At 43.0% G+C, this 26976-nt stretch overlaps 1 protein-coding gene across 2 annotated transcripts in view; it reads left to right on the top strand.

Moving 5' to 3' along the window:
* Window positions 1-26976, top strand: part of tenm1 (teneurin transmembrane protein 1) — a 204444-nt gene that overhangs the window by 99130 nt on the left and 78338 nt on the right. For both annotated transcript variants that reach the window (XM_086307559.1, XM_086307566.1), the window contains exons 6-14: window positions 1251-1424; window positions 11903-12105; window positions 13850-14057; window positions 18119-18220; window positions 20690-20884; window positions 23295-23495; window positions 25341-25526; window positions 25690-25719; window positions 25831-25977. In XM_086307559.1, the coding sequence (XP_086163685.1) occupies window positions 1251-1424; window positions 11903-12105; window positions 13850-14057; window positions 18119-18220; window positions 20690-20884; window positions 23295-23495; window positions 25341-25526; window positions 25690-25719; window positions 25831-25977 (1446 nt within the window). The remainder of the gene's footprint in view (window positions 1-1250; window positions 1425-11902; window positions 12106-13849; window positions 14058-18118; window positions 18221-20689; window positions 20885-23294; window positions 23496-25340; window positions 25527-25689; window positions 25720-25830; window positions 25978-26976) is intronic.

Raw genomic sequence — 26976 nt, 5'->3', positions numbered from 1 at the left:
CTTCAACTCTCAGAGCTCATCATAGATTTGCTGGTATTTTTCAGAGAAAACAGTTTTATTTCCCCGCCTCGCACCCCTCTCCTCTGTGCTTCCTCAAAGGAAAGTAGCAGCAAATGGCTTTGAACTATTTGGAGTTTTAATTAGGTATCCTTCATCAGGAGGGGGTGGAGTGTGGGCGACTGTGGAGGCGTGTGCATGCATGCATGTATGCACAGATGAGAAAAGTGTGAGTCTGCACCGTACCTGTGTGATTGTGTTGGTTGCGCTGTATAATTGTGGATTTGTTTTTCTAAGCAGCCATTTTACGCGAGCGTTATCAAGCTTGTCTCAAGTGCTTTTTCTGGGTGTCGGCAATCAGCAGACAGAGGACAGACAGTGAAGATGTTTGAAGTCCTTAGAAGTTCCCTACCTTGATCTGCATGCAGCAGCCATCCTCTGACTGCCACCAGCACATAGTAACTTTTTGATTTAAGTCTTTGCTTTTGTTTGATGTTCCAAATGTGTCAGAGGAGGGGAGAAAAAAAACTGCAATGATTTATTTCATTTGCTTTGTTCTTCCTATCAGCAAAGGCACATTACCTTTTTAGATTCTTTTAAAGAAATAAAAAAAAAAAATTAAAACACTGCTCAAGTATAAGCCTGAATGAATGGAACCTCGTGATTGGTCAGAACACAGCTGAATGTTTTACTCAACACTTTACTGACAACACTCGCAAAAAACTAATTCATTACCTTAATGGGCGTGTGTTAGTTGTTTTTATTTAACAGCATGTTGGTTTCCCGTCCTAGTAAACAATTTTATGAGTGGGAGGGGGGAATCCAGTATTCTCTCTCATACCCTTTGTTGTTTAAAAGGCCCATATGGATTGTGAATCGGCAGCAGCTTTCAAAGCATCATTAGTCATGCATAAAAGCCTGTGTTAGCGCTTTAATACTAGCCCTGGGCTCAGACTCACAAGATCTGCCTTAATTGCCCACCACTGCCACGTTCTGTGTTGGTGTGCACATGTGCCATGTGCGCAGGCATGCACGCATGTGTGCGTGACAGTTTGTCTTCTCTGCGTGTTTTCTAATTGTCCTTTGCTTTGCCGGACGCTAATAAGCACATAAAGAGAGTGAGTGCTCTAAGATGGGCATTAAAAAAAGGATTCAGACACACCCCTCTTGCATGTTTTGAATAATGATCTCCTCTGTCTGTTTTCTTTTCTTTACCCTTGGCTGCCAATCTGCGTGTGTGTGTGTGTGTGTAGCGGTCCACCTGTTAGGTTTGACCTGGCATCTGCGTCACGGTGAGAGCCAGCTGTATGAGAATGGCCTGAGCTCAGCAGACCATCAACAAGAGGACCGCAGCAAAACCAGACCGACGAGCTCCGTCCACCTGCTGGACACACTCAACCCTGAAAACACACACAGTGGTGACAGAGGTGAGCTGACACGCACACAGTGTACACTGTAATAACAGATGTTCTGCACTCAGCCACTGACAGGATCTGCCCGTTAGTAACAACAAAACAAATGTAATACAGCAGCTTGAAAAATTTGTATTAAATGTATTGACTAAAAACATAAGTGATGACTTCGAGTGCTTCACTTCATTTTTCTTTATCTGTGCCTGGCTGTTTTCTTTTTCTTTCTATCGACATTTTTGCAAGCAAAAAGGCAAGGAAAGCATTTTTGACTATTTCATTAAGCATGCCCAATAAGAGCGTATTTTGACAAATCGGAATTATTTTCGGGGCCTTCATATTTCAGGTTTCTATGGAAAACCACCCCTTCAGAGTTGCTCTGGACTTACCTTCATGTCAGTCTTTAACCAGACTTATGCGATGTTAGTCAGCTGGGACTTTTCATTTTGACAATGTTTTTAAAAACTGTCTGCGTTGTAGCTTCGAAGTTCTGCAGACTTTTGCAGAGAGCTCCTCATCTTTGCTTTAGGTTGTCAGCTCAAGGCTACAAGCCTTTACATGTGTAACACACCCGACTCATCAAATGGATTATGAGTAATGTACATGCCAAATTTTGAGACAGGAGAGGAATGTGTTAAAAAATTATGGACATGAAGTTGTCTTTGGATAACTGTTGAATCTTTGCCTAAATCCTGGAGAGCGCTCTTGACGGGCTGCAGAGACATAAATGAGTTTTTCTTCTTCATGCAGACTTCTTCATGCTGTTTGCCATTTTTTTACTTTTGCTGGGTGCACCTGGTTTTCTGGAAGGAGGCCAGCTGTTGGTTTTGATGGTACCTGTGATAGTGCTCTGATAGATTTGTGCTTTTGTGCGAGTCCTGGTATTATGTCCTTCATTTGCATGGCTCCACTCTACTCCTCATATTATCACCTCTGCATAAATGGCAACTTTCAGTCAACTTTCAGCCACATGGCAGCTCTTTTAGGCATGAATTATTGATCAAAAAAATGAGACACATCTGCCCACTTAGTGTCCCGGTTACTTTTGGACCACGGCAAATTGTGCACCATAGCTTAAGAGGATTCTAGTTGTTTCTCTTCGATGATGCTGTGAACCACAGCTGAGACTTCAATTAGGATCCATTAACTTCTGCAAACTAAACATATTGAACAATGACATGTAATGTTTTAATCACACTTTTACAAACACCATACACATAAGCCAAAGATTAAGCCTGTCATGTTGTGTTGCTGCAGAGGCTAAAACGAGTACAAAGAGTTGCTGAAGAGTGAAAACTGAAGATGCACCAAACACATACACCAAACACATGCACTTATATTCGGATCTTCAGGTACAGGTCTACAAATTTCAATCAGCTTCTAGTGCATTAAGTCCCTGGCTTCGTAAATAACACTCTTCCCACAACTAATGATCCAATACAATAGAGAGACATTAGTCCAGAGATAAGCCTTACTCTGATTACTCATTTTTTAGAAAGGCTAGGAAACTGGTTAATCGCGTTTTCTTTTTCCTGCTACGTGACTGGAATTGCTTTTCTCCACTCTGCCTTCTCCCAACTAGCCAGAGGAATTACTAACACCAGTTTAACCCCACGATATGGGACATTAATTGTGAGCGACTCAGGTCATGAAGTCAGACAGGACAGAGCAACCTTCATGGTTGGTGTGATTCTGATGGATATTACATCGGAGGCTGTCGGAGCCCACGTTCAGCGCTTACACAGAAAACGTGCGAGGCAAAACTGCAACTCGCTGCAATTTAGGCAACCTGGGACATCCCTGAAGCAACTATTCTTGATGAATCCTCACATTCGGAGGATTAACGCTCTCATCAGTATCTAAATCCTCCAATAGAGCACGCAGGGGTCGTGGAATTCACTTCTGAGTGTTGCGTCACAACAATCTATTGTTTCAGCTCTTATTGCTTTATATGCGCCGTGAAAGCTGGGAAATCAAAATGGGCAAAGCTAAGCTGTTGATGCAGGGGGCTCAGATTAATAAAATTGGCACGGTGGAGGTGGTCCCCAGGCAGAGGAGGGCCAGGGAGATTAGAGATTAGGTTGTAATCCAGTGTGGCAGATTATCACGCTCATCCTGCTGCACCCATCACCTCTCACACCAAGAGACCACACAATCCCCTAGATTACACCGCGAACGATGGCGAGGGAAGGAATGGAAAGGATAGAGAGAGATAAGGGGGCAAGGGACGGATACACGATGAAGCTAAAAAAGAATTGCTGTCATTAAAGTAGCAAATTCCTTAAACATCTTAGAAGAAGCTTTCACAACTTGTCTGCAAACCACCAAAAAAAAAAGAAACTCAAAGAACAACAAGATGCAAAATGTTCAGTTTTTTTAATTCGGAATAAATTGTCTTAGCCTAACACGCTGCTATAAACACAAGGAACACAAGTAACAGTGGGAGCATGAAGATAGCTGAGGCGGCTGATTGGAGGATAGTCATCAGTTTCTGCTTGTTTTGATATAAACTGATGACACAGTAGGGAGAGATGAAACGAGCTTGGCGGAATGATTGGAAGGTAGTAATCTTCTTGTATTGTCGTTCATGTATTTTTAGTGTTGTTGTTTTTCTGTCAACTTCAATGCCATAAAGATGATTTGTTGGCTCCACTCCGAAATCAGAATCCGGAGCCGCAAGACTTCTAATCCACCTTATGAGGCGGCCCGCGCCACCATGCTTGATGCTAATTGACATGTTGTGTCATGCGCGTATGGCTAGCGTCTCGTCAAGCCGCGCGTGCTGTTTTATATTCTTCACGCTATCTCTCCTGCAGTTTCCAGAGATCACCAGCAGCCCCTCTAAGCCGACCACACATAAAAGCTTCTCTAATTAGTATTACAGTAATTGCCACTCGCCCCATGATACCCAACCTCGCGCTGATGTGCATGCATGAATGTGTGCTCACAAACACACCGCCTTTCCCTTATCTCTTCTCTGTTTTTATATCAAACAAGCGAGGGTAAGGGCATTTAGAGATGGCCATCTCACACACACACACACACACACACACACACACACACACACACACACACACACACTAATGGAAACTCTTCTGGCGTACATGAAAGCAGATGTGCCCAGAACAGAATTTTTTTGTCGGTGGAATCCCTTCCTTAATGAAGTACATCAGAGTTTGAGAGTAATATTTCACTCAATGTGCAACGTCGGATGTATTAACGATATGAAATGATACAAAGTGACATACAGTAGAGCGGCGCGTTACCTCATTATAATGTGGAGATGATGAAATGTGGAGCTTGTGGAATGCCATCTGAGCCTATGTGATGATTGTATAAACTCCTGAGTTAGTGCCGAATTGTTTTCACTCTGCCTGATGGTGTGGTTGGAAAATTGTGTGTAGATGGATGAAATGTGACAGAGACAGAGAGAAGGGCTCTTAAAGAGCACATCAATATTCTAGACTGCGTGCAGAGAGAGTGGAGGGAAGTGAGGCCGAGCAGTCCGCATGTGTCCACAAGAGTAAGAAAGTGTGTTGATGTTGCGCGCGGGTGCGAGCAGAGCGAATGTGTGTGGCGCAGAGGTGAGCGCGTGCGCGTGTGTGCAAATGCTTATGGACTGGTCCCTGTTACACTGGTCTCATTGATTTTCTCACGCTGGGATACAGTCTCAGGATGTAACACATGCGCACACGCCCGCGTTCACACAGACACACACGCAGAGAGAGTATGGATCACTTAGTGAACCCCCTGCTTGAGCGCCTCAAGTTGAGAAAGCCTAACAGCAGCGGCATGTCTGTCTGTTAGGCGGCCGGCATTCAAAACATCTCATCCAGAAATATCGGAGGAAATGAAACATAATTTCAAACTACAGCCAGTGTTTACAGTATACATGTCACGTTTTGTCAAGAGCAGGAACTTTTGACATTTGAGTAGTATGTGCCACAGGCTCTGACATCAATTGTAAAATAAACAATAAAATAAACTCAAAGCTGGTCAAAAGGTGGTCAAACAAGAACTTTATTCAACTGTTTCCATTTGATACTGGTGCACTGTACAAAAGTATTGAGCCACCCATCAAGTCATTATATTTTGATTTTTAAATTTTTGTTTGCTATTGCTCAAGGCGTCTAGAGGAATAGTTCTCCATGCTTTGTGAAGGTCCTTTAAAGCTTTTCTTTGGACATTGGCTGCTTTTTTACTTATTTTCAGTTCAGTTTTGTTTGTTAAGCTACTTTGTTACTGGCAGCCTGTTGCAAAAACAACACATTTCCTTATTTTTCTATGAAAACTGACAGAATAAAAAAGTTTGGCATACAATAGTGTGCAGTGTGCCCTTAAAAATGAGGAAACTTGGCAACTGGAGGACAAACGAATAAAAGAAATGATAGTGTAAAAAAAACATCTGTAGCAGATGAACGGTATGTGAAATCGATATCCTAAAGAAATAGAAAAAATCCAGCAAAGACCTAATACAGGACCTGAGAGATCTGGCACTTCAGTTAATACTACTGTTCACTAAAGCCTCATCAGAAATGGTCTCAGTAGAAGGGTGGCTGTCAAGAAGCCTTTCTTCAGGATGAGAAACAGAGAGAGAAGTATGCCGAATTACACAGGAACTGGACTGAATCAGTGCCAACAGGTCTGATGGAGTCATGAATCCAGAGTAGTTTTGGTTTAAATAATCATCAGTATGGAGGAGGTCAGATGTCATGTGGTGGAGGCTCTGTCATGGTTTGGGGCTGTGTTTTAGCCAGTGGTGTTGGGGATATTTAAAAATTGATGGAATTGTGAATGTCGAAAAAGTACTGTCGCCATGATACAGCATGCGGTACAGTGGAAAGTTTTATTTTTCAGTGTGACGCCAAAAACACTGCCAATGCAGCAAAAGCATACCTGGATAGAAAAACACAATCAGTCATGGATTGGCCTCCCCAGAGCTCAGACTCATTATTGAAGCAGTGTGGGATCATCTTTGTAGAGAACAAAATGCAGCCAACATCCAAAGAAGAGCTTTGAATTTCCTTCAAGAAGCCTGAAGAACTATTCCTTAAGACTGCTTAAAGAAATAACAAGAAAGCTGCCTAAGAGAGTTTATTATGAATTAAGCAATCTCTGTATGTATGCACCTATTTCCCACCATCCCAGCAAAATATAAAGAAATTAGGGGTGGCTTGAGACTTTTGCACAGTCCTGTTAATGCAGTTATTAATGCGTTTAATTAGCAGCTTCCTTGCAGATCAAAATTACATTACATGCCACATGCCACAGTGAATTGTTAAACCAACCAACAATATCATATTCCTGACTCAGAATGTGCCTTTGGGGAACGTCTCCTCACACAAACATGATGAGTCTGCTTTCACTGAAGTGAATGAGTCTTGTACCTTAGTTGACAGAAACATGAGTATTTTCCTGTTGTTTCTGACCACATTTTGATTATGCTTGTCAGTTAAATCCCTAACAACAATACTGGTTTAAAAATAGATCATTTGAGCACAGTGCTGGAGTTTTGTTTCTTTTTTTCTTTGGCTTTTGTTGGAACAAACCTTCGAGTTCCTCTGCGCAGGAAAAACTGGGAAGATACAATTTTAAAAAGCAGTTAAAGTAGCTTTGCCTTGATTTTTTCCTACATTCAAACACTATTTACATATGCATCAGCATTAACAATCTAATAGCATAGCATGATATAAGCACATTTGTTAAGGAAATACATATTTTTATTAAGCAGGTAAAAATATCTCTTCACGTATCTTTATTAGTAGTTTATTAGTAAAATTTTGGAAAACATATTAGATACAAATATTTCATAAAAATGACAAAGTGATGTACCAAAGTGTAAAAAACACTACAGAGAAGGAAGCCTGTTTTGTTACACAAAGTTGCATCGACCTTGTGCTCTACTTTTTTGGACATAAATATCCAAGAGGGGTAATTTAAGATACTTACAAGTAATTTTCAAAATGCATCACAGTAGTTAAGCCTCTAGACCTGCACCCAGACTACACAGGTAAAGCTTGAAGAAAAATAATCTGTAGGTACTTTATCCACGTTCCAATTGACACAACACATATTACATGTGTAACAATGCATGTGTCGTGCAGTGGATGCGTTTGCTAAGGGCCAGATGTGTCTGTCACACACGTAGCCTGGGGTCTGATGGTAGAAGGTGAGGAAGAGAGCGTAATGGAAGGGCCTAAGGCCAAGAGCATTATCTTCTCCTGACTCTGACTGACACTCATTAGGCTGCACAGTGGAGAGAGGCGGCTGAAAGCTTATTAAGCCACCTGCTCAACAGGCCCTTAATTGAATCCAAGTAATTATAGAGACCTTGCCCATTGTGATATTTTTATTCATCCTGCGGCAAACTCAATCTCTCTTGCATTTGGAACGCTATTAATGTTGTCTGCACCAATATGTGTGAGATTCAGACACAGACCTACGCATCAGTATTGACGTGCGCACACACACACACACACACACACACACACACACACACACACACACACACACACACACACACACACACACACACACACACAATTCCAGTCCCCTCAGACGTGTCCCGTCACCAAGACCCTGGCTGCACTTTTTAGTCTGTTCTCTGCTTCATTAGAATCTGAGGGATAATAAAATTAATTGCAAAGACAGTTTAGTTCCTTTGAAAATAGATTACAGGTGTAATTGTTTTACCTGAATAACCCGTAGGCAAGAGAAATTAATTAGACCTTGTGTCCCAAGTCCTAATGTAGTTCCGTTCCTTCATTGGCCTGGTGCACCCACACGCACACACTCAGAGACACACAGCACATTCAGATGGATGGGCAGGCAAACTCACACTAACTTTTGGAAGCACGTGCTTTGCAAAGACGGGGGTGAAGGAGGACAATGTGGAGGTGTTAGCGAGTCATTAGAAATGGGAAAGGTTAAGAGTTCAATTGTAAAGCCGTCCTGATCCAGATGTCCTGCTGCCTGGGAACATTTTCAAGGGCTAATTTAGCAGAAAATATTGCATTGTGTACATGTGTTTGCATATTGTGTGCGACTAGTGTCAGTGGGGGCATTAGAAGCACGATGTGTACAACCAGTATAATTGGCTGAGGCAGCATCATCATTATTATAATGCTCCCTATGTTGGTTATGTCAGACTGACCCACTACCAATTCATCATTCCCATCAAGGCCATGTTGATGGTAGACATGAATGAGCAATGCAACGCTTTTATCTGCCCTTTAAACAGGCTCAACATTTTCAAATATCCCAATTTTTTTCTTCCCCTGCCAACTAATGATAAAAGGAGGCTTATGCGACGCTGTTGTATTTTTACTCTTATTCCAAGCCGCCGATAGCAAGTGTGAATTTCAAGCTGCTTTTCTGTTATTAAAGCCACGAGATAGCAAGGTGCGAAGGAATTTTTGCCTCCCAGTTTGCATATCATCTTGTTTAAGCTTGTATTCTTTATGTCTGCCAGATAGGAATAAACACAGATTTGCTGTTTTGAAAGATCTTTTCAAAGAGTGGGCTCAGGTTTTGTGCTGAGACACACGGCTGGAACACACTGATTGACAGAAGTAATCTGAGCGGCTCTAGGAGCCCCCGGTCACCATGTGAGCCGTCTGGTTTCTGTGGGACTCCCAAAAATGCCTCGATCCTCTCCCCTGGTTTTACTGGAGCTGCAGTATTATTCTCTACGTGCTGAGACAGACGGAGAGAGAGGGAGGGAGGGAGAGAGAGATGCAAGGAGGGTTTTTCTTCTTTCTTGCATCAGCAGTTGTAACTCGACACAGCCAACTCGTCAATGAGCATGGTCCTCTCATATGTGCTCCCCCCTCCCTCCCTTTTACATCTCCCCTGCTTCCCCCATCTCCCTACCACCCTTCCTTGTGGCTGACCTGAGTGCCGCTTTCTGTCCCCTTGTTGCATCACACTTGGAGAAGCACTGTACAGTAATTAGCGTCAGTCCTGCTCATCTGCCCGCCAGCCTGCCAGTCAGCCTGCTTGTGCGCCTGCCTGCCTGCCAGTGTTCCGCCAACTGCCATGCCCTATTCATGTCCTATTCATCTAGTGCTGAATAAAAGACTGCTTTCCTCGGGACATCCATCCCTCTGCTGGCCTTTATATTTTTGTGGCGAGGCGCAGAAGTGAGGATTAGCATTAAAAGGAATAGACTGCTGAGGTAGACTCGGCAGGAATGCATGAATGCATACTTTAGTTTGGCCAAGCTGCTTTTGTTCGGTTTGGTAGAGATTTTAGTGCGGGAACAATTTATGCCTCATACAGACACCTGTCTGTGAGTGTGTGTGTGGGTTGGTTCTTTTTTTGCTTTTGCTTTTACTTTCATTCAAAAATCTTTTTGAACTGTTTTTGTTCTCGTCCCAATCTCATCGTTTTGTCCCTTTTTTTCCCTCTCGTCGCACTGGTTAAGCGCGTTACCGAATTAATCACTTTATTATTTCTTTTCAAGTGTTGCCTAAATGAGATAGAAGGGTAGAAAGAGATGATGTATGATCTTTTGGCATTCATTTGCACAATTTTTAAAATTCACTGAAATTCAAGTATTCACTGTGTGTGATTTGACGAGTGAGCTGTGAATGTCTATTAGTCTTGGCTCTAAGATATTTGTCTCGCGTTAAGGTTCAAAGCTGACCCTTTCCACAATCTCGCTGCTACAGATGGCCTGCCAAAGTGTTGGCATCGTCACATCCACTAACCAACCAGATAGGAATGCAGTATTAGATAACACACACTGATCAACTTTGACACTGGCACACTGGCACAAATTGTAAAGGAGAAAAAAAAAACACCAAAAGAAATGGAATGAATGGAGGTAAAATGTGGAAAATGAAGTGTTTGGAATTCCAGCAATGAGTCGTGGCGGCAGAAGCCACGTTTGTATGATGTGTCTCCAGATGTTATTATGACTCCGTTAGGCATGGAAAGAAACAGCCGGGGAATTGTGACCGTTCATTGTGGCCTAAGATTCTGTAAGTTTCATCAATTGTGCGGTCCGCATAACTCAACTTGATGTCGTACCTAAGTTTATTTGATCTATGTTGGCTTGAGATTGCTGAAATCTCCCAGTCTGCAGGTGCCACAGCTATACTAGAGATGCATGCACAGTAGTGCTTTGAGCAAGAAATGCATTGCTTAGGCATTTTCAACATACTGCAAACTTGTTGTCTTTGCTTTATAGAAAAGGGAAACGACTTGTCCAGGTAGTACCTGTCACCCTGTGATGACCCTTAGTAGGAGATGGATAGACGGATGGATGCACCTTTTGTCTAACATTTGTGTGCAGATATCCGGCTGTGTAGTTGGAGCAGGGTAGCATGTTTGCTGATTAACCCAAGGCGAACTGACCTGGTGACGAGAGTAGAGAAGAAAAGTTGATGTGACATTTCAAGCAAAACCACAAATGTCAGCTTCATGGCGTGATAAGCTGGAAAGACAAAACGATCATCAGACCCAGAATTTTTCTCCGATCGTCATGAATATCTGTGTAAAACTTAACAGCTGTAGGTACTGAGAGGTCTGCAATAAAGAGCTGGAATGACCAACGGACTAATAAATATTCCCATCGCTTTAGCTTCTGCTAGCATAGCAAGATGAGTACCTCCGCCTCCCTCGCTCTGACAGTACGTGTGATATATGTCGGCTGGCCTGCAGGCATGTATGGTGTCGCCATAATGGAGTGGTAAAGCAGCAGGCATTATGGATTGAGAGCGAGCCGGCTCGTCCATGAATCTGCCCCTAACTGTTCTTCTGCCTTTGTGGCCGTAACGATCGGCTGGCTTCCCTCTGTCACCATATTTCCTCCATCTTAGTTTAGAAGCAGAGATATATCTCTACATAAAGGCTGACACACAGAGGGCTGGAGAGCCTTGCCTGCTCCCCAACACAAAAGACTTGGGCCTGGTGGTTGATAAAGGCTTATGGAGAGAAGAGGAGCTGATGGCCAGGGGACTGTTGGAAAGACCTATTCTCTTCACAGACAAAGACACACTCTCACTCAAGACACTATCTGTGTGACGCTGTTTGTGAATGCGTGCATGTGCCCTCCTCACTTTTTCTCATCCTTCGCTCTCTCTCGTTCTCTCTCTTCTTTCACACTAACACACACACACACACAGACTTTCTTTCTTGTTAGAAGATGCTAATATAGCACACGACAAAGCCCCAGTAGACAGCTCTCAGACAAAACACTTCCTTTTTAAAGCAGTTCATCTTTATGCAGAGTCTATCCAAAGGCCTGCCAAAGCATGGTCTCTTGAAAAGCAGGATTTTCACCACCGCTCAGTCATTCCTGACATCTATTCAGTCTCGCTTCATTAGTGCAGCGGCTGATCACGCTGATGTTTGAGGACATCAGGTTGGTTATTAATTGCTCCCTCTGATACTGAATACGACAGCCTGTCCGCCTTGATAAATCTGCAGCGTGTGTCTTTAGCGGCCTCACCTGTGTGATTTTTTTTATTTTTTTATTTTTTTGCCTACAGAAAAGTGGGTGCGAGGCCGGGCCATCGACCGTGGCGAGGTCGACATCGGGACTCAGCAGAGCCAGGCAATCCCGCCGGGACTTTTTTGGAGGTTTCATATAACTGTGCACCATCCGACCTACATCAAGTTCAATCTTTCTCTTTCACACAACGCACTGCTGGGGGTCTATGGGCGCAGGAACATACCGCCTACACACACTCAGGTAAAGAAGGCCCCATGTCGTAGCGTGCTGTTCACCAGATGGGCATGTTTGCTTCAGCTGCTACAGATCCCATCCACGCTAATGCACCTATTTCTCTCCACTTTGTCCTTGCATCTACACTGAGGCAATATTCAGCGGTGGGGAGTGTTAAGCACTTATTTGAACACGATTACATTATATTCTTTGATCCAGAACTCCTGATACTCCAGGATGCTCTAGACACACACGACACACAATGCTTTTTTTTATATTTAAACATGAGAAATTATTTTAGTTTGAAAGTCTTTTTAAAAACTTCTATTGTGATACACTGGCTGTCTTTTTTGTGCATTTCCTCTAAAACCACATCTCTTTATTTATCTCAATCTCAAACTTTGTCAGTGTGCTCATTCAGCCAGACAGAGCATTACAGCAAGCACATTTTCATCCAATCTGACAGCTGAAATAGGTTTTGTTTTGTTTTTTTGGATTCGCTGTTACTTTGTCTCCATTTTGATGTCTCTGGATTTCTTGTCCTAAAAGAGGTGGAAGTTGCATTTTGTTCTTTTCAGTACAAACGCCGATTTGTGTGGAGACAGATGTCCATAAACTGCTTTTATTCATGTTTTGTGAGGCAAATGTGTTAGAACAAACAAAAACAGTTAAATCGATAACTGACTGCAGCAGAGCATGAATTTGCTGTCTGCCTGTTTAACAGGTAGCATTCATGAACCATGAACCAAAAAAAATCACTGCTTTAAACTTGTTCTGACAACACAAAGAGAAAAAAATGTAAATCAGATCAATTAAATTGTGAGTTCAGCTGTATTGAAACACAGTGTTAGAGTTGCTGATGGAAAACTGATGTTTTTTTCTTCTCTAGACTCGTGCGTGTTTTTCTCATACTGAATATGATGCTAATTTTCCAGCTAAGAAAACAAACAAAACATGAGGACAAAGCAATTCTCCCCACATGGACACGTGTCTTTCTAAAACGGCGCACGGGCACCCTAAAAAGTACGGATGCACTCGGTTTGTCGTGAAGAAAACGCTGATGTTAGCGTCTCGTATCGTGCAAAGTGTAGAACAGCATTGTGCCATTCAAGACGCACAGATACAGACAAAAATACAACACACACTGAGTCATCTGCTTTTTAACATCAGTGCGCCCCTGCTCTCGCCTGCATGAAGAGGTCTAATTAGCTGTTTTTGACACTAGTGTGACACACAGCCCTCAGGGGAAATAAGACTCAGCGAGTGCTTGCTAGTTCAAGGAGGTTTGAGGATGGATAGGAGGGGAGGGAGAGAGAGGAGATGAGAGTGGTGGGGGAAGTTAAAGAGGGAGAGAAAGAAGCACGAAAAGGTTAAGACAGATGAAATAATAGTCTGCTCCACTGAAAACCTGGGTGGTAAAGTGTGCCCATGCTATTAGCAGCATGTCAAGTTTTTGAGCCAGCTGCTGTGGAACACGTCTGGTAGAAAAGGGAGATGCGGCTGAAAAAAAGCATTCCTCCTTTCCTTTGGCCTCTGGATTCACATTTGATATGCGCATCATGAATTCTACTCCCCAATTTCTTGTATCCACCCAGTTTTCTAATAGCATTCACGCAGCTAGCCCAACAACAGCCACACGCCACTGCACAAGGTTTGCCTCGCTCATTTCTGTTGGCTTTATGTAGCTTTTGCGAATTCCCATGTTGTTTTTGTTGCTGTTGTTTCCTTCAGACTGGTTGATAATGCTGTTTCCTGGTTGTGTTGTATTCAGTTTGACTTTGTAAAACTGCTGGATGGGAAGGCCCTGCCCAGGTCCTTGACTGATCCCGTCTCAGCTGCCAAAGCTCCCAAAGGCCTGCTACTGAGCGGCCTCCAAGAAACAGGCTTCATCGAGTACATGGACCCCGGCACCTGGCACCTGGCTCTCTACAACGACGGCCGCAACCTGGAGCAGGTGTTACTCCACAGCACTCCCATAGGTGAGGAGGATTAGCTTTTTTTCTTCTGTATTTGTCTTGCTTTACATGTGTTCCTCTGATAACGTCTCAGGGCTGCTTCACTCTCTCGTTCTGTCTTCCTTTTTATCTGCGGATATGCAGACATGTAAGGACATGGTCAAGAGTGGTGTGAAACTCATTGACATTTGAAGGGAACTTTTCCTATTATGCGAGTGAGTTTGGCATGGCAGAGACAGCCGTTAGAAAGGGGAGGACAGCTCCTGTAGTAATGACAGGGCTTGCTAACTGCAGCTCATTGCTATGATACACACGGATGGCAGTGTAAATTGAAGGATATGAATAATGCAAGAGTATGTGGCTGAATATAGACAAGTGGATAATTACCAGGGCAGTTTCTTCACTCCCACTTTGCCCAGTAGTCCTTAAGAGAATACAGTGTTGAAATAACCAAAAAAAAAAAGTGTTGGGAAATGTAGTAGCACAGTAATGCCATGGAGCAACTTGGTAATTTCCATGTTAATACACTCACACGCATATCGTGAGCGACCCTCCATGAAAAAAAAGTCTATATTTTGGGATGTTTTTCCTCGCGCGTCTCTTATGACGAGGTTTTCCTATTATTCAGGAAATGATCAGGAACATTATGCGTGGCTGACGTGATGCTTTTAGGCTAAATATGTATCAACAACCCCTTCAAAACCCAAGTTGCAAGCCAATCAGTAAACAGCTCCACAGAGGCAAAACATTGTACTGAAGACATCTTTCATCGTCATATTGACAGAGTCTTTTTTACAATGACTGACAGCGTGCGACAGCTAAACACAGATTTTATTTCAGAGCTGTCAAACATTTGTTGACACGTGTGCTGTCTGTAAAGTCTGGAATAGACCAGACTTTCTGTTTTTTTCCCCAGTCACATATTTCGTGATAAACAGGAACCAGGAAGAATTTTTGTTGCCTCTCTTTAGTAATCAAAAACAAACAGAGGAACAACAGATGGCCTTAGTCTACCGGCCTTTAGTTTGCCGAGGTTGTTCAAAACAATTAATCGAGCGATACAGCTTGAAAGGCAAAAATAATATTAATGGATTGGGGTCAAAGATCATTTTACTGCCTATTTACACATCTGAAAGAAGTTACGGCGGGACACCGCTTACTTTCAGAGGCAGAAGATGAAAGCCGCCCAGCCACTGTGCGGTAAATCCTAATAAGGGACACAATATAGTGTAGACCGAGAATTGAACCTTGATGATGAGGAGAGGAGGGAGAATTGAGATGATCTCTGTCGGGAAACTGAGCTTTTCCGCAGCCAGTGGTAACTGGATACATCGAAGAAACGAGAGAGAATAAATAAGCGAAAAGCGACCGTGAAAATAAATAAATAAAGTAAGATGAAATCAATAGAGTGTGGAGTATGACAAGAAGTAAAAATATGAGCACAAAGATGATAGGACAATACCTGAAATGGGGCTGATTGCGGTTTTTGAAAAAAAAAAATTGCTTGTTGCTTTGGGATGTAAAACATGATTGCAAGAGTAATGAGACGTGGGGCTACCTGAGAGAGAGAAAACCCTGTCATGGATGTTCACAGTAGTCATTATCTTGGGGGGGAAACAAAAGATGAAAAGAAGAAAGAATCAAGTTGGGTTCGATCGTTTAAAATCACATGTGTTGTCAGCGGATAACTGACCTTTGTCGTTCGGAAGATATTTTGTTCTGTCATCCTTTCACGGGCCATCTCACACGCACACACACGAGCAGAACACAGTCATATCGTACTTGCTTGCAGCTAAAAATTGTCTGCATAAATTCTGATATAGATTCTGTAATGCATGTCGATGTGTGCGTACAGTATCTTGGTGATTCTATGGTATATAAATGGATGCCATAAAAAAATACTGAAAAGGTACACGCTGATTTCAAAATAGATGCCATTATGAGAGTCAGATTGCATTTTCAAACATATTCTCTGCTGTAAAAAATGCCGGCAGATGCGGATAAAGCTCCTTTTTTCCTGTTCCGCTGATACCGACGTTTACATGTAGGCCACTTTGCCAGCACAGTCTTCTTTTTAAAATCTGCTTAGGGAGAGAGTGCTGCTCCCTGCAGGGCTGTTAATTATACATAATTGCTTATTCACCTGCCATCACACGTGTGCTTGAATATTGCCTCTTTAAAACAATGGCCATAAGAAAAAGGAAAAAAAATCTGGGAAAGTTTCCTTCATAACTTTTAATAAAAAAGAGGATAAACAAAACTGGTGGTTGGCTAGAGGCTGGATACTTCTAGTTAGCTGAGCAGCCATTTCATCTTTTTTTTTCATAAATTCATAAAGCCCAAGGGTCATAAAGCATGGCTGAATCTTTACGGGCTCATAAAGTACAATTGGAATGCTTATTTGACCAATCAGATCACTTGGCTGGAAGCACCCATTTTATAATAGCATTTAACTTCAATAACTTATGGCATGAGTGATTTCTAACTGGCCAGGGTTTAGTCAGTGGAAAGAAGAGAGTGGGCGTCTCATGAATGCCCACACACGTGCACACTCACACACATACACGCTGTAACAAATAGAGGCATAGCTTTCTTATGCATTACCTCTTAATTGCCCGGAGAGTTTTATGTTTGAGACATTGACCTGAAAAGATACAGAGCTTATATCACTGCTGCAACCCTGCAGCCTTGTGAGAGATCTGACGGATCGCTCGCCTGCGCCCGATTCAAAAGCAACTCGGTGACCTTGCAGATGAGTTTTTGTTCATTACATGTGTCAGGTGCCACAGTCAATATTGGAATTTGTGCATAGGAGGCTCTTTTTTTTCTTCCCCCGAGCGTGAGAAAGAGAAACATTTGTGATCTCTCCCGACTGTGTGGGAGAGAAGATGATTGCCACTCCTTCTCTCCATCAGTGTGATGATGACAGGTGATGGAGGTGAAAATGACTTTGGTTTCTGTAGTGATGCGCTGCTGTGGAGGATAACGCTGCGCTGCCGGCTACTGGCAGGGCCTCTCTCATTAGCATGTGTCACACGCGCCTCAAGGCGGGTGTCACATAATAACTTTGTGTGCATGTGTTTGTAAGCGTGTGTGTGCGTGAGCCGTGCCACTGAAGGATTTGTCATCCATGCTCCCTGAGCAGAGCGAGCCAGGGGACTGCAGCGGTTTGACTCTGGAGTCGATCCCTGTTCAGAGGAGAGCGAGCAGGACGGCGCAGGGTCAAATAAAGGATGACATCCTCGACACTCATTTTAATTACTTTATCTAGCTTAGATGGAGCTCGCCTGCCACGAGACAACCTGCAGCATGGTTCAAATCCCCAGCTCTGCCAGCTGCTGATTCTTCTTCACCAGAAACTTGTGTCTTGAGCAGAGCTGAGAGCGAGGCTCCTGTAATGCTCTAAAATCATGAAAGCGCGCTCCGTTTTTATCTCCCCTATCTGCTCGGGCCCGGAGAATGAGCTCTGACATGATGGACGTATCAATAAGAGAAAAAGGGAGAAGAGTAAAAAAGAAGTTTTTCCTTTTGAAGTCTGATTGTGGATTACGATGAAATGCACATAGCCTACAGAGGGATAGGATGAAACGCACACATCCAGATGAGACAATGCTCTAGTAGAAACAAGCATCACATTGATCTTTTGCAATGCCCAGAGTGCATCTACTGTAGCGACGTGCCATTGTATATTCTCCACTTACTCGTGCACTCACAATGTCAGATTTTATGTTGTTCCAGTCTCGTTCCAAACTGCGGCCCGTGTAAACAGTTTGTTGATTAAGCCTTGATGTGTGTAAATTTGCGTACCGCGTGTTTCCAACCTGTAATGCAGTATAATGTGCTTAGTGCTACTGAGTGTAAGTGAGTGCTTGGCCGTTCCCCAGAGAGTGATAGCAGCTGGATCAGACTAATCTAATATAGCCCCTGTGTCTGGGGAGCCATCCATTGCTTATCAGATCTCTCATTCAATAACAGTGAGCCATGTCAGCTTATGGAGTTACATGCAGAATATTTTCAAGTTCTTGTATTATTTTCTGGCTTTTATGTTCTGATGTGTGTGTTTGTTTGTGCGCGTGGGTATGCAGACTCAATGGACGGCTGCTCCACAGACTGTAATGGAAATGGAGAGTGTGTCGCTGGACACTGCCACTGCTTTGCTGGATTCTTGGGTCCTGACTGTGCCAAAGGTAAGAAATATCTATCTGTCTGTCTGTCTGTCTAATTTCAGTAAAAGAGCAAGTTTAAAAGAAATGCGTCTTTCATATTTTCCAGCCTCCCAACACAGTATATATATATATATATATATATATATATATATATATATATATATATATATATATATATATATATATATATATATATATTTGTATAAAGATTTAGTGATGTTCCAAAACAGCTACAAAGGCATTTTTGCTTTGCAAACTTTGCAAGTCCTGACATTTTTGCACGGTACTATTTCATCATGCGGATGAATACACACATATATGCAGGGTTTTTCCAAGCACAAAATGGGCTTTTGCTGTTCTCATGCTGTCTTCACATGAGTGTGTGGAATCTTACTAAACAATGCTGTTTCCAGTCTGTGGAGTTTTCTGTGATTTTATGGCCAACAACCACACATTTGTGTAAAAGTCTTCTGTAGATTTTATATTATTATATTATTTCTGTATATTTTGCTTTTGAGGGGGAAGACTTTCTGAAGTTTTTTCATAGTTTTTAGACATCGGCTGCTTTTTCATTCATTTTCAGTCCTGTCCTTGTACCTGACCATTTTGTTAAGCTACTTAACAATGACCGACAAGTCATTCAAGCATAAAACAGCCCCCGAACTCAAGAGATGAACCAGTGTTGTGTCTCCACAGAAGACACAGTATCTGTCTGTTTGTTATTAGCAAAAACACATGATTTGGTTCCTTTTCTGTAGTTGGATCTCTAAAAATGCCAAAGATAACACAATGAGACAGGGAAAAAATGCCATTTTTGCACCAACAAGGTGATTCCCGGGGATTTATTAGCTGGAGGCTTGACATGGTGCAGTTTGTAAACTGTAAACTGGACAATTTTCTTCAAAAAAGCACAGAAAAAGAAGTGGCAGACCAAAGAACATATCAGATGGACAACATCTGAAAGTCTTGTCCTTAAGTAATAGAAAAAGAATTCAGCAAAGACCAGGACTGAGAGCTGTATCTGACCCTTCTTGGGGGGTTTCAGCCAGTGATGTTGGACAGCTTGTCAAGTTTATGTAATTATGAATGCAGAAAAGTACAGTTAGATTTTGATCCACGATGCAGTGCCGTCTGAAAAAAGCTTGCAGTGGCAGAATGCAGCTGTAGCTTTTATTCTGATATATAATTAATAATTAATACTAGTATAATAAATTTCAACGCTTTCTTCTTTTTGAAGCAAGAGTAAAGTAAATAATTGTTTTAGTTACTTCAGTAAGAGCTACCTTGTCAGTGGCTACTGGGTGAATTAGAGTACAATAGTGTAGATGGGGAGTGAACAGGCTCCGGTTTGCACAGATTTGCTCTAAACCTTCACGTTTCCTCCAACGTTGTTTCTCAATAAACACCTTCCCCGTAGCTCAGTGAGCACCACCCTTAATTTCTGATAAACTGTGACATGTCTGCGTGAAGTCGTACATCGTATCAAGTCGGTGAAGACATCAGCAGCTGAACTCTTTTGGCTAGTCTGACCGGATCTTGTTTGCTCCCGTTTGCTCTACCTCCCTCCCTCTGCATCTCCACGGACAGATGCTCTATTTCCTCTCCCTCTCTCTCTCCCTCTTCTGCATTCTCCCCAAGAGTCAGTCTTTGTAAAAATTATTGTAGTTGAATCTGTCTCATTGTGTCGAAACAGGTGATATGATATCACTTCCTATGATTTATTTACGCTCATCATTTATTCATACGCTCCTGCCGTCTTTGCTCATTTGCTCGTGCTGTAATATCCTCTGCTCGAAAAAGTTAGACAGCAAGTTTTAGCACGAGCCGTAAAATGTGAAGTGTGATTTTATTACCGTGTGGCACAGAGCGTTCGATTTTACAACGGATCAAACAAACACGGGACACACGAGGCCCTCATTGCAAATTATTCGAGAGAAAAAGGCAATGGCTATGGATCATCTTTTTAATGCATTTGAACTTCCTGAGCTCTGACTGCGAGCGTGACTTCTATTCTACCTGTCATTACATTAGCCACACAGCTTTCCATCTCTGCATGGAGATAGCGCTGCCTCATTCTTTAAATCCCTAATGCTCTCTTTCCTAATCTTCGTTTTCACGATTGTTTTCACGGCCCGTTCAGAATGAGTGAGGTGACGTTGGGAGGATTTTCTACAATTCCTGGGTTGCCGTGGTAGCCAGGCTCAGGTGGTGCTTGAGTAAATTGAAACAGCGTGAGGGATAAGCTGGAGTGTGTGCGCGTGTGTACAGGTGTGTGTGTGTGTGTGCGTGAGGGAGAGAGAGGAAAAGACAGGGAGACAGAGGCTGCTTGAGGATTTGCTGAATCTGCGCACTACTGAGATAAGAGAGCGTAGCCCCACTCACGGTAGGTTACCACGGTCTTCCAGCTAATATACTGCAGCACTGTGTGTGTGTTTGTGCATAGGTGTACTACAGAATATGTGAGTGTAATCTGTGTTTGTCCTGTTGCAGATTCATGCCCCGTGTTGTGCAGCGGTAACGGCATGTATGAGAAAGGAAGGTGCGTGTGCCTGGAAGGGTGGAAGGGGGCAGAGTGCAACGTGGAGGAAGGTCAGTGCATCGATCCCACCTGCTCCAACCACGGCACCTGCATCCAGGGCATCTGCATATGCAGTCCGGCCTACAAGGGTGTTAATTGTGAACAAGGTAAGAACTGTTGTTTACACTGCTAAAAAGAAGAAGAAGAAAGGGCTCCACTTGCACACAAATGACTTTGCTCTTTTTATTAAAAGCAAGAATTGAATTTAACACCACCCTAATCAATATTTTTATATTGAGCAAGGATCAAATGACTTTGTGTGATACTAAAGGGATCCCACAGACTGACGGACCATGAGAGTCTCTGCAGAGCATTTTACCCTCGTCAGTTTTCACTTTTACATCCCCAAATTGCAAATTTCCTTTCCCGGATGAACTTCATACAGCCTTTGTCCTCGCCCACACTGCAGCTGGAGCAGCCAGCTGTTTTTTACCTGCTGCACCACATGGCAGGCAGACAAAGTTAGAAACATGATAGTGAACTTAATTTTGTTGCGTCTCCTGCCCTGACCCCATCGGGCTGCAGCAGAAGGATGCCCCTCGCTGGTTCTTCCTGTTATAAGAGAGTTTTTCTTCTCACTGTCACTGAGCTTGCTCGTAGCAGGTCATCAGATTGTTGGGACTTACTCTATATAATTGCAGAGTCCTTAACTTTCACTATAAAACACCTTGAGGTGACAGTTGTTGTGATTTAGCACAATATAATAATTTTATAAATGGCTCACATCTTTTAAAAATCAACATTTTTGTAACCTGAAGTCAGACCTGAACCGTGAATTAGTGACTATTTTGTTTCCATCTTCATCTTCTGAACATTTTTTCCCAGTTGGGAAAATCACATTGAAAAATACTTATTCTTCTTTTATCCTTTCTTTTCCTTTTATTTCAACAAACCAAAGTAAGAATCTCGTGAAATGTAAGCAAATGTCAACAATGTTATTGAGAGATCAAACTGTAAAGCACGATGAGAAGTCTAGCTTTAGAACTTCAAAACACGTTCATGCGGCTCGGAAAGACCAAGAAAAAAGAAATGTTGTTGAACAGTAACTATTTGTAACACTGGCAAAGTAAATAATGTCTTAGACATTCAAATACTGTCTGAGAGTGTCGCATTCACAAAGAGACAGTCTGAACAAAAGCTGATGGAGACGTAAACACCTTTACTAATGCTACAACTACTGCTCTACTACCACTACTAATAATATTTATGTTAATAGGAAAATTGCAGACATTTAATTCTAAACATGTAGACTAAAGCTTTAGCTGTTTTGACATAATATATTTTAATAAGTGACCTTTTCACTTTTCAAACCAGAAGACAAAACGAGTTTCAAACATTATAGAATCGTGACCACATTTCACTTTTTAATGTTTCACATAATAAACCCACATTCAAGAAAAACCTCCTTCCAAATATCCCAGTTTTGGCTTATCTAAAAACTGTAGCAGCAGACAGGTCCGATGGTCCTTGTCATACATGCATCTTTCAGGACAGACTGCTCAGGCCTTGCTTTTTCTTTTTCTCCTTCTTTTTTTCTCTTTTGAAACAATCATCACACCTCCAGGCTAAATGTGTTTCCTCATAAAGAGAAATGGGGGGTGTGGCAGTAAACAGATTGAAGATACTCAGCATGCAAATGTCAGTTTAGTATCATTGTGATTCTGTGTATAATATACGCAGAGTGGCAAGAAAGAATTTGGCCTGTGCGCGTTTCATGGAGAGGGTAAGAACATCTATTCAGACTGACTTAAGCAGGAAAAACGGTCACTAAACCTTCGCTATCGGTTAGGCTTTCCTGGAAGCAACAAATGGCATTCTCGGCATAGCAGGAAAAAGACCTGTAAGCAAAGGAAGTAAAAAACAATGACAGTACAATTGATTCGAGCAGGTAGTTAAGGCAGCTTGCAGCTGTGGAGTAAAACAAGCCTTGGGCGTTTGCCACATCCCCTTCATTGTAAAACCATCCAATAAATTACCAAAAAACAAACAAAGCTGCAATATTTGAAAACAATTATGACGTTACACCTGACAGAAACACCGATGGCACAGCTGTCCTAAAGACCTCCGCTGCTGCCTTCTCTGTCTCGGCCTGCAGAGACTGAATCACGTGTTTGACCTTGAGCGGCGAAGCTGAGCTGAGCCGAGTTTAGCCGAACTTTGCTGAGCTTTGGCTCGGTGCTCAGGGCTGTAATTACACACACTAACACAGCGTAGCATGGACCACCGTGACACACATACACACACACACACACACAGCCGCACACCAACCAACCCATTTCACCCCTTATCAAAGCCTCGGCTCTAAGTGTCCTATGAAGTGTAATGTTGTGGAACAGATACAGGGATTGTATCTGGGGTGGTTAACTCCTGGATGGGATGCAAAGAACACTGCTTTCATACTCGGTGAACTGATAATTATAACGAGACAGGCTCTCGCCGCCCCCCCTCCCCTTCGCTCCTTCCTTTCACCTCTGACTCAGCCGTGCTTTTATATTCCACCCTCCCCTCCGTCCGCAGTGGACTGTGTAGACCCTCAGTGCGGCGGGCACGGCGTGTGCGTGCGTGGGGAGTGTGTGTGCTCGGCGGGCTGGGCGGGAGTGAGCTGCGATGACCCGCTGCCAGCCTGTCAGGAGCAGTGTTCGGGACATGGCACCTATCTCCCAGAGTCAGACACCTGCACCTGCCAGCCCAACTGGACGGGACCAGACTGCTACACCGGTAAGAGCTGAGGATTATTGTTCACACACAGGAAAAAAGAAAACAACCAAAACAAAAAAAAAAAAAACACTGAAAATTGAAAGTGCACATCGCTAGGTTGCCAGTGTTCTGGTAGCACGCATGGTCTTGCCAGATACTATTTTCTGGGGATTTGATAGACATGAGAGAAATGTGGATTGGAGCCACACTGTGAGCTGTGTGTATGCGCCTCTACATGCGTGTGTGTTCGCATGGGCGTTTTGTGCACTCACTCTTCATGCTAGTCGTAAATGAGATTTCCTCTCATGAATCTTTGAGTGCAGCAGCTATGCCGCAACACACATGCTCATGCGCGTACAAATACACAGGCGCTCGGACGCTCGCATTCCCTTTTAGCTAAATGAGGAAAGAAAATTACAGTGAGAAAAATGTGTTCTTTAAAAGACTTCTTTTCTCATTTTTGCTGCAAGGCCTGTTAGAGATCGCAACTCTGAGGAGCATTCAGCTTGGCATTTAAAAGCTCGCCAACATTTATAACATACCTGAGCACAACATGTTAGTTAGTGAGTGTTTGTTAAATATAAAAAGCCTTGATAGATCTGAAAGGACTTTTATTCTGCTTGCTTGCAAAGACAGCAATTCTTTACCGATTATGAAGGAAAAAGACTAGAACAAGGCGAGCCAAGCAAGTCTACTGTGGTGTCTAAACATAGGTTACAGCGTGGCGTGGAACACAGTGGGGGGGAAAAAGAAGTTTCCTCATCCTTGCAGTGTGAGCTGACAGAGAGGAAAATAGCCATTTTAAGGTTGGCTTTTCTCTGGTTCCACCAGACTAACTTAATGCTGGCGTTGGGACGAATCCTCCTTGCCATGCACACCGATGATTTGCAAGCAATTGGCATTAGCACCTGCTTTCAGGTGTGTGCATGCCTTATTATAGTGATATAGCCCATGATAATGATAGACCGTGGCTGAATATCTGAGATATGAGCAGCCTCCCTCTACCTGCCGGGCTTTTAATCAAAAGGACCCAGCAATTCTATGTCCTGGTCTTGTTGAGGCATAGCTAAGTTAATGTAATTCTAATAGAGAGCCTAAAAAAACCTCTCCAACTTTAATCCACTTTTTCCTCCCTCTCCATGCTATGTATATTTAAATTGAAATAACTTTTTACTGCAGCTGGATAAGTAGTCTTTGTGTGCCTCCAGCACTTTGCTCTCTTTACTGATGGATGAGGCTTTGCCTCTGCAGAGGGAGAGAGTGAGGGAGAGCTGGATGCAGAGGCGAAGTACAGAGAAAAGGAAATAGACAAAAACAGGAGGAAAGAATTTTAAATGCACGTTGCAAGACAGAGGGGAAGAAAGTTACGGAGAAAAGAGAAAGTTAACAGAGAAGATGATGGAAAATGAAGAAAGAGGAAAAAGAGGTATTAACATACCCAACATATCTGATCAAAATGTCAGAAAAGAATACCGGTAATAGAGCCGAATTGAAATCCCTGTAGTTTAAATATGCGGTGCAAATACGAATCATTTGGCTGTTATGAGTGTATTCACTCTTCTCCTCCTTCAGGGAGCTCAGCTATTAGAGGTGGGAAGATTGTGTGTTGTGAGAACGTAGACTCTTTAGTCTCTGAGGTTATCTTTTTCTATCGCTTGTTATGTTTTTTTCTCACCTGTATCCAATGGCTCACCCCCAACTCTTTGAAACTTCTTTCTGCTCTCTGCGTCCCCGGTGCCTCTTTTACATTTTTCCCCTCTTCCACCGCTCAATTCCTCCATCTGTTCCACTCCCTCTCATTCCCTTCCCCTCTCACACTTAAATGCTTTTTTTTCTCACGCATATCTCCACCCACCTGTTCGGCAGAGCTGTGCCCGGTGCCATGTGGCAGCCACGGCGTTTGCTCAGAAGGCCAGTGCCAGTGCGGGGAGGGTTGGATTGGCGCTGCGTGCGACCAGAGAGCATGCCATCCTCGCTGCGAAGAGCACGGCCAGTGCCACGATGGGACCTGCGTGTGCCAACCTGGCTGGGAGGGAGAGCACTGTAACATTGGTGAGCGGTGCCCGAGTCCACGTGGGAGTGTTCGGTTGTCTTGTGATATTTTGATGAGTATGATTAATGCGTTTACAAAAAAAAGAGGTGTTGTTGTTCTTTGGATGTTTTCCATTTACAATCATTCTGGTTTTACGCAATTCTCACTTATTTGTTCCCGCAGTTACTCATGATTTGGATGTCGTAGTGAAAGGTAATTTATTTTTACTCAGGTGATAAATTTCACATTGTGCTCCTCCAGCGTCCTCACAAGCGCTAAAACTCTGTGTCTGTGTGCACGAACACGTGGGACACACCTTTTCAGATGGCTGCCCGGGGTTGTGCAGCGGGCACGGGCGCTGTACCCTGGAGCAGAGCGGCTGGCGTTGCGTCTGCCAGGCTGGATGGAGTGGGCCTGGATGCAGCGTTGTCATGGAAACTGACTGCAGTGATGGAACAGACAACGACGGAGGTGAAATTCTACCATCTTCTGTCATTTTCCATCTCTTTACCTCTTTCTTTTCTGTCTTTCGGGCAGATTGTCCCTTCTACCCTGTTACTTCTTGTTCAGTTTCCATCTAAACAAAAAAAGAAAAAATCAGCCTCATTGTTCCTCCCCTTCATCGCACTGTGCTGTCCCAGTCCTGCTGAGACTCCCGAAGAGTCCTGCTGGACATTATTATACTGAATACGTATTTGTGTGTGTGTGTGCCTCTTCATTTTGTGCGAGTGTGTTTGTTTGCTTTTCCTCTTATCACAGCTAAATGTCTAATATGCATACCACCTGCTAGGATAAAAGGCACTCAGAGAAAATTTCCCAAGTCCAAATACAGCAAACCATGCATAATAGATTTCTGCTTCTTTTTTGCTTATGGTTGTCAGGTGTCTGGTGGCAGGTGAGAGGTTTGTGTCTCAAGGCCATGTAGTTGTGTTTTCCTAGCTGAAGAAAGGAACATTTCAGCGATGGCAGGATCTCTACTCATTACAATCATTCCGTCGCCATATCGGTCCCATCTGCAGCTCTTTTACAAAATAAAAAAGGTAGTTGTAAGGATGTAGTGCACTATTGCATTGCTTTCAACTGTGCCCATTCACTTTGAAACTCTATCAAATATCCATTATGGGCATGGCTGTTAAGCCGGGGATGTAATCCATCATTGCAAACAAGGTAGTGTTGCTTTTGTTTGGAGGAAAACCCTTTTTCCCTTTTTTGTTTGTGGCTCCAAGTTTTTTGATTAGAGTTGTTTGAATCAGCCACAGGAAACCACAAACACATACATATTTTCTCTGGTTTCTGGTTGCACAGGTTTCTTTTTAGGTAGCTACAAAGCAACTCTTTTTTTCCGTCTCCACATTGTTTACACAAACTGCATGATTGACTCAGCGACACTTCACAAAATCGGCGCTGATGGCTGTTCAGCACATGAATTACAGGTCCTTATTTTGGATTATAACGTCAGAGCCCGGGCAA

Source organism: Aulonocara sp. 'chitande type north' Nkhata Bay, linkage group LG2, assembly GCF_057382095.1.
Source record: "Aulonocara sp. 'chitande type north' Nkhata Bay isolate Kocher_YH1m ecotype deep benthic linkage group LG2, A_spYH_male_GT1.1, whole genome shotgun sequence".
Lineage (NCBI taxonomy): Eukaryota > Metazoa > Chordata > Actinopteri > Cichliformes > Cichlidae > Aulonocara > Aulonocara sp. 'chitande type north' Nkhata Bay.
This window is presented reverse-complemented; position numbering and strand designations above follow the sequence as displayed.